An 8,377-nucleotide genomic window follows, 5' to 3' on the forward strand; every position below is an offset into this window, starting at 1 on the left:
GAAGTAACCAGAAGATACTAAAATTGCCACGTGAGACAAAAATACAGGAAACATTGGAAATGTGGACAAGAGCTTAATCAAAAATAACCATTGTTTGGTAAAAGGAACTGAAATGCAATTTGGAAAACTGCTAGAACAGGATTAGTTCACAGGCAAGCGCTGGGCAAGCAATGTGAGCAGCCTCTGGTTTCATAAGAGCGAGGGGCAGTGTGTGCTTTGCTGTCTGGGGCCCGACTTCCTTTCCCACCGCCTTTCCAAGGGCAACGATTGAGTGTGGGTCCCCCCGCCCCATGCAAAACCACAGCAAAACAGTGTTCAGAAAAGTTACCTGTGAATTATGTCAAATATTTTCACATTCAACTCCATCCCCCTTAAAATAAGCACTGTCATCTAATACCACCGTAAGGAAACAGCAAACTTGAAATACATTCCCATAAATTCAATGCGTCATCCCCATTTAAAGTTTGTTTTTATGTGCTTATGGCATCTCAGACCTAAAGCTTCCATTTCAGTAATACAGAGCCACTCATTTTAGTGAAGAAAGATCTTCCTAACCTGGATCATTTCACTAAAAAGCTAATAAAAATTGTTGGAAAATGAAATATTTTTTACCATTCAGTCTTTATTTCAAGTACAAACTATATAACCAGCAATTCAAATAAAAAATTCTGTCAGAATAATTTCATTAATAACTGTTTAACTGCAATTTTGAAAGTGTTATACATAAAAATATGGGACAGTTTGTTCCCTTAATAGTTAAGTAAGTAAATCCTTATTTTTCCTGAACATATACTAAATAAGCTTTTTAGGTTATGCACAGGTAAACTGATCTGGACCCGGTGAAATGTATCATACTCCTAATTGTGATTGTATATATTTTCAGGAAACTTTTTGGTTATCTGGTTTTAGAGAGAAAATTTCCTATAGATTTAAGTCAATCTGGCAAATTCTCCACCATGAGGAATAGCTAAGAATAACATCAATGAAAAAGAAACAGGTGGGAAAATAAGAGGGAACACCTATGCATTTGGACAGCTAAAAATACAATGGGTTGGGTTTGGAGTGAATAACCATTTTAAAGCAAATTTATTAAATACATTTTTCTAAAGCAGATGATAAAATAAATCCACAGGCCATGAGTGCAGGGTGGGAGGGTGCTCTGTCGCAGTTAATAAGGAGAAGTTGGCCAGGTATCGAAGGAGGCCATGGATTACCAGAGACTAACTCTCATCAAAACGTCGGGCCGTTTTTCTCTGTCCCCTGCACTCCAATCAGCGTTGGATCTGCCCTCCCACAGAACTCAGTCCTGCATTTATATGCTGGTGTATTTCATCTGCTTTCTATTGTGTATCGTGGACTTACTACACAGCTCCCTCCCCTCTAGATTGCAAGTGATTTGAGAGTGCTTCTGACTTCTGATTCGTCAAGACAACCCTCAGCAATAGGGTGCCATCAACATCTTCATTTTATAAATGAGAAGACTGAGACACAGTGATGTTTTAAAGTAAGTTGCCCAAAGCCACTCAGCTTATGGGTAACAGACCCAGGAAACTAACCCAGACACTCTGACTCCAAAATCCATCTAAATCACCCTCTGCTCTCTCAAGTGTCTCAGGTATAAAGGGAGAAATGTTTGTCCTCTAGTGTTTCTACCTGTGCTCTGTATTAGTCTACGTTCTCATAATGTAGCACCAATCCTATTGATGGTTACAATCCCCTCTATCTGCAGGGTATGTACCATATTACAGTCAATCACTCCTCCCCAAATAGATTTTCTGAAAAGTAGGTTGGATAATTTTTTCCTGAGAAAATTAGGCCTTCTAGGTACATGCCATAAAGTTAATGTAGAGTTTCAAAGCAGACTGCCTGGGTTCAGATCCTGGCTCTATTATTGTTGACCTTGGGCACAGTGTCCAACCTTTCTGCTTTGCTTTCTTTAGCTGCAAAATAGGTGTGATAATAGTCCCGACTTACGGTTTGTGAAGATTAAGTGATACACGTCATACAGCACACACATGGTTCTTAATAAATGTTACCCATTATTTGCATAACTACTTTTCAAAATATGGAACTTCTGTTTTTCAGAGATCCTACAATGCATGGGACAGTGCACCCAACAAAGATTTGATGTCCAGGGGCATGACTTTGAAATGTCCCTCCATTCCTTTCGGTGGAAAAACCTAATCCCATCGTACTGAAAAAGTGCTTTCCCCACTGCCTTAATATACACTGAATTTTCCAGATATGAAACAACTGTGCAAATCAAAAGAAGATCAAACTTTGCTTCATTTGGAAAAAGCATCACATTAACAGCAGAGCGCCTCTGGGGTGTGAGTTGCCAGTGTAGCAAACCTGTTCCCTTGCTGTTTGACTATGGTTATGCATACAGCTCCAGGACTGACTAGCTGTGGGACCTCGGGCTAGTTACTACACTCCTGCATGCCTCGGTTTCCAAATCTGTAAAAATAGGAATTATAATACCTCCCTGTTGCATTGCTTACAGATAAAATGAGTTAGTACATGTAAATATTTAGAATAGTGTTTGGGTCATAAAAGCCCAGTAAAGATTAACTTTAAAATATCAAAGGAGCAGAATGTAACAAACATAAATAAAGCCAGCCTAATAACACAGGAGTGAGTTCCAGAACTTCTCACAAATGTTTATCCTTTCACATTCAGCCTTTACTCCCTCCCTCCCTCCCTCCCTCCCTCCCTCCCTCCCTCCCTCCCTCCTTCCCTCTCTCCCTTCCTGCCTTCCCTTTATTCCTGAATTATTGGGGCTATCCTGGGATACCTGGAAGTCAGGCCACTGTTAATTGAAAGCAGGGGACTAGAAGTCAGAGGTCCTCTGCCATCAGAGTGGGCAAAGGCATAGTATCTTCCAACTTGTTTCCTCAACTAGAAAGCAAAGGGCAAGGCCAGATGACTTTCCCTAGGTCAGAATTCCACCTCTAAGTAGCTGTATTTGACAAGAGCTGTTGAGGATGTCATATGATAGTATGAATTCATATAAACCTGGGTTTTCAAAGGACATCCGTAAGGGACAGGAGGCAACAAAACTGAAGGAGATGAGCCAGGTCAGGGAGACCGGGCAGGAGGCTGGCAAAAGGCAACTGTCCTCTCCGAAAAGGACCTCCTGACCCCCTGGCAGAGCAGGACCCTTGGTGCTACATCCTTTTCCTGCCACGAGAAGCCAAAAATCAGATTCTTACGAGAAATGTCCCAATTTTTAGATCTATGCAAATAACACATCTGAGGGCTGAAGCCCACAGGCTGATATCTCCATAAAAATTCACTTCCTTGGCTGCTTTCAGGAGTCCCGCTGCAGAAAATACCTTTCTAACGTAATTCAAAATCAGTGTAGGATTTTCTTCATTTCAAATTACGAAGTGTTAGGCAAAGACATTTCCTTTTACTGAATAGCAAAGAGTATCATTAAGACGATAAAATGAAGCACTTTGATCTAAACTTTCAAAGAGATTTCACGAAAACATAAAAGATTTTATTTATTCTAATCCAGCAGGATATATGCCCAAATATTTAGTCATCAGACATGGAATTCAGTGGCACTTAAGATACATAATATCAGATGATTATAGCCGAAGCTGGACTTTGAACTCCACACTTATTATTAACATAAAAAATGACAGTGCGACCACTAATTAGTACCGTCAAGGTGGTAAATACATTAAATTACAAATCTTTACATTTGTACATAAGTCATTTTACAAATAAATGTTTTAAGAACCAACTGTCCAACTTTCATTTAAACACTAAATGTTGCTGAACAAAAAGTCTGCAATAAATACTCCCTCGGGTGGGTGGGGGAAATGCTTTTACGTAAGATCTCTGTTACAATGAATATCTAAGTAAATATGTAAAATGTTAAACTTCTCAGGTGGTTATTGAAATCTTGTATTCTCAAGACGCTCTTATATTTTAAACAAAATTTAGCTATTAATTTAAAAAGTAACTGTTCCCATGATGCTAATATTATTCACAGTTAAGTTGCTCCCCAAATTATAAATAGGTTGTTCACTGTCCCCTCAGTTTACTTAGCAATTAATTTTTAAGTGAACCTTCAATAATTACAATCGGGTATATTTCTTGGTTTATTTTTATATATATTTGTATTATCACTCACTAAACAACTTATAATGAAAAAAGAACAACGTAGGCCTTTTCTAAGCAGGATAGCTGAGTTGTCCAATAAAACATCTTCAGCCAATTTGTAACTTTAAAGTCGGACTGCTGCCTATTTTGAATAAAAGTAACATAAATTGAAATGTAATAGTCACCATGTTTTCAAAGACAGAAAGCAATTCTCTAACAGCCATTCTGCGACTGGAGCCAGGAACCTCAAGATTAGAAGGGGCTGTATTTTCCTTGCGCTCTTCTCCATGACATTGCTGGGTTCAAGGGAAATTTCCTCAGAAATCCTGGTGGCCGTGGCAGCAGCGTCCGTGGGTCTGCCATTGCACTACGCGGTGGATCTGTAGCCATGGCCTGTCAACTGGAACTGAAGTCTGGACAGCTCTTCCCAGGCAGTGGTGGCTCCTGCTGGAGTGGGTAAGCAAAGTACTGGGGTGACACCAGGAAACCGGACGGTTGGGTCAGGTGGATTGGGTGGCCTGTGGTATAAGGCGGGGGTGGTGAGGGCACCAGGCAGCCTGGCTCTGCTCTGGCAAAGGAGAACCTTCGGATGGAGCCCCCTGTGGAGCTGGAGCTGGTGGCCGTGCTGGACTGCCTAGAAGGTGCCCTGAGGTTCGTGGAGGTCAGGATCATGGGAAGGGTCTCCGTCTGATAGGTGCGGAGCGAGAAGCGGATTGGCTGCTGCGAGGGCTCCTTGGGTCTCAAGCAGGTGCAGCAATAAACAGCCACTAAAGAGCCCAGGATGATGAAGGCGATGAAGATGGAGCCAACGATCAGGAAGGGAACGTACACAGGCTCTAAAAGGCAAAAACAGGCACAGATGCTGGCACTAGAGTCTCCCAAACTCTGGGCTGCTTAGGGGTGGGAGGTGGGAGGTCCACATCACCACCCTTGTCAGCCCAGCTTCTCAGAGCCTGTTACTGGCAACCTCTGAAGTGCAAACTGTGATGATGGAATATTCTTGTTCCTAGCAGGGAGGAAGCAAACTGATACTGTAGACTCTGTTAGCAATTAGCCATCACACTGCACATCTGGAAGTCGGAACAGACTCTATCCTCCCGTTCACGCACTGGAGAGAGGGAAAGGATGAGTTTGGGGGGTTACTATAACACTGGTTTTCAATCTGGGTTTTAGTAGTTTTATCACGGTGGGGCTCTTAAGGGCTCTAACGCTGAAAATCCATCTCCTATCCAAGAATCTCCAATCTAAGCAAAGAGAGCTGGGCCTGTTAAATGAAACCCCCGGGAATTTACAAGACTACAGAAAGAACAGGATAAAGAAATCCATAGTGGGCCCCAATTAACTGTGTCTCCTACTGCATCACAAGTTGTCACCTCTGGATACTTCTTTCCAGAAACAATTTGGGATGCCTCCTCCAGCTGCCATGCTTCTGCCTCCCAATTCCCACCCAAATTCTGGGAAGGTCAGGCTGAACCTTGGATAGATCGTGATGCTTGGTGTTAGTGGCCCAGACTTTCCGGGAGAGCACCCGTCAGAGTTAACCCCAGTTTCCTTCTCTATGTAAGGCAGACATAAAATTTCCTACCCCAGAGGCACCCCCGGGGCAATCCTCCAGGTGTGTCCCCTGCCTGATAGAGCCACACTTGGATGCAAACCTCTGGCTTAGAGGTAGATGAAAGCAAGCCTGCACTGACAGGCCCTACTGTGTGCCTGGCTCTTTCGTATTTATTGTCGGATTCATGGAGACCCGGTGAGGTGGGCGTGATACTCTGTTTTCCAGATGTGGAAGCACATTGGAGAGTTGTTGACTTTCCCAAAGACACCCAGGCAGTGAGCGACAGGTAACTATCCACCCCAAGATCCGTGGGCTCCTGGATGTAAGCTCACCCATTCTGCCCCATTTACCAGCACCCCGTGGAAGGCAAGTCTAAAGTGACGAACTACGTACTCGGCACCTTGCTAAGCATTCATGCACTCCTTTAATGCACAGCCTAACTCCTCTGAGCGCTATATGCCCATTTTAGAGTTGAGAAGAGGCCCAGAGAAGTTAAGTAACTTGCCCAAGGTTACAAGCTGGCGAGCGAGAGAGCCACGGGTCCTGAGACTTCCTCAGATCCCACCCAGCCTTGGTGAGAGAGGAGGCTGCCTCACCTGCTGCAGAGCTCGCCCGAGGAGGCCCGGATGGAGGCCCTGCTGGAGGCCGGGCACTCACGACTGCTCTGCAGAGAGCAACCGGGCGCCCCAGGGTGAGTGGAGTAAAGCCACGGAAAGAGTTTGTATTTTCCTAACAGGCCAGGCCGGCCTAGAGTTCTCTCCTTTCCACTGAACATCTTTTTCCCAGAAGCCTCTTCCCCAATCCTGCAGATTGGTATTTTGCCCTCCAAAGTTAAATTCCTTGGAAGTCTAATGGGGTTCTAAGGAAGGGCTGGCCCCCCTTTCCTCTGGGTTGTCAGTCTCAGGGGGACGGGGGCTCCAGCGCCATCAATTATCTCTCCAGCCTCTCCCCGTCTTTCCCAGGGACCGTCTTTTGCCGGCCTCAGACCTCCGCTCCGGAGTTCTGGGGTGTCACGGCCCTTAGCTCCGCCCGCTCCTCCGGTCTCCCGGCCATAAAACCATCGCCTGTAGCTCTAAAGGGTTGCCCTGAAGTTCCGATTCAGGTGGAAAGCTTTTTTCTTTTTTTTTTTTTTTAAGGTGTAAAATCTCTCTGCTGGGATCGTGATTTATTCCGCTCTGAAGTTAGTGGAAATTTGACCCGCGTTTTCCGATGTGAGAATAGGGGGCGGGGAAACCCCTGCGACCCCGGTTTCTAAATCTCCAGCTAGAGGACCTGGGCATTTCTGAAAAGCATGACAATAGGGGGTGGGCCGGAGAGGGTAATTCGATGCAGAGAAATGAAAGGAAGTCGGGAGAATAGGGCAGCGGCTTAGAAACGCTACCAAAAGGCCACCAAAAAAAAAAAAAAAAGTGTCTGAAGTTCCTTACGCCCGTGAGGCTACAGATAAGCGCGCCCCAAGAGTTGCGTTCCCTGCGCCATGGGCACTTCTCAAAGCTCCCGGAGCGCCCAGGGCGCGCGCTGGGGCACCCTCACCGTCCTTTAAAACCTAAGTCCAGCCTTGCGCTGCCCCTACAGCCCTTGTCTGCAATGTCGCGAGCGCCCGAGGCTCCCGCTCTCTTCCCCGGGGTCACCGGATGCAAGCTCTGCGGTCCTCACTGTCCCTTGAAATTTTTCTCTTGGGCAGACCCGCGGAAACCGCTTGTGGCGGGAATCGGGACTGCAAAGGAATAGGGCCCGACCTGAAACGCGACCACCCACTCCTCCCTTGATCCTCCCACCTCTAGCCTCCCCTTTGCTCAGACCCGGGAAAGCCTGGCACGCCTGTCCGCGCGCACACCGGCCGGCACACACGGCAGCCCGGGCGGCCGGGCGGGGTCTGCCTCCCGTGGGCCCGCACTCACGCGCCGTGATGCCTGGGTGCTCCAGCTCGCCGCGGTCATTGGTGCAGCCGCCCTGCTCCAGCCTGGCGTCGGCCGCGGCGCAGCAGTAGCGCAGCGCGCACGATCCGCAGCAGATGGTGGCGTCCAGCGTGTCGAAGTCCTCCGGGCACTGGAAGCCCTCGTGGTAGTTGCCCTGCACGTCCACCCAGCCGTGGCAGTACTCTCCGGACTGCTGGGCGTCCGCCGGACCCCCGCGCAGCCAGCCCAAGAGGAGGCAGAGGGCCAGCAGCGCCCCCATCGCCGCGGACGCGCTGGGCGGCCGAGAGGGGCACGCGGCTGGAGAGCGAAGGGCTGAGCCGGGGCTCCGGGCGCCCCGCGGTTCCGCCTCCCCCCGGGGCGCGGCCTGGGCAGCTGCCCCGGCGGCCAAGGCCACTCCCGCGAGGTTTAGCGGGGGCCAGAGAGAAGGAAGGGGCTGCGCGGCGGGCTCCACAGGCCGAGGGTCGGCATGGTGCGCGGGGGCGAGTGGGCAAGGGCCGGCGGAAGGCGCCGACCGAGTCTGAGGCTGGGGCTGCTGCAGCGGCCCTTTGCCCGGCTCATAACGCTCCCGGCGCGAGGGGCGCGCCCAGCCCTCGGCCACCTACCGCCCCACTCCTCACGGGAGCCATCGCGCCCGGGTCTGGCAACTGCCGGGCCGCGCAGTACCCCGACTTGCGTCCGTTGCCGGGTCCAGAGCGGAGCCCGAAGGCAGGAGGATGGGAGATGCCCTCGTGCGGAGCCCCGGGACAGGCGGCCCCCCGCCCCCCCCGCCCCTGTCTGTCACGGGAGCTGG

At 48.6% G+C, this 8,377-nt stretch overlaps 1 protein-coding gene across 1 annotated transcript; it reads right to left on the reverse strand.

Moving 5' to 3' along the window:
• Positions 1 to 3,480: 3,480 nt before the first annotated feature.
• Positions 3,481 to 7,846, reverse strand: SHISA3 (shisa family member 3). Its single transcript, XM_065878207.1, has 2 exons — positions 7,570 to 7,846; positions 3,481 to 4,949 (listed from the first exon to the last, which is right to left on the reverse strand). Exons 1-2 carry the CDS (start codon positions 7,844 to 7,846, stop codon positions 4,510 to 4,512), a joined length of 717 nt encoding a protein of 238 aa, XP_065734279.1. The 3' UTR covers positions 3,481 to 4,509.
• Between the last annotated feature and the right edge of the window lie 531 nt (positions 7,847 to 8,377).

The sequence above is a fragment of the Phocoena phocoena genome, chromosome 5, assembly GCF_963924675.1.
Source record: "Phocoena phocoena chromosome 5, mPhoPho1.1, whole genome shotgun sequence".
NCBI classification, from domain to species: domain Eukaryota; kingdom Metazoa; phylum Chordata; class Mammalia; order Artiodactyla; family Phocoenidae; genus Phocoena; species Phocoena phocoena.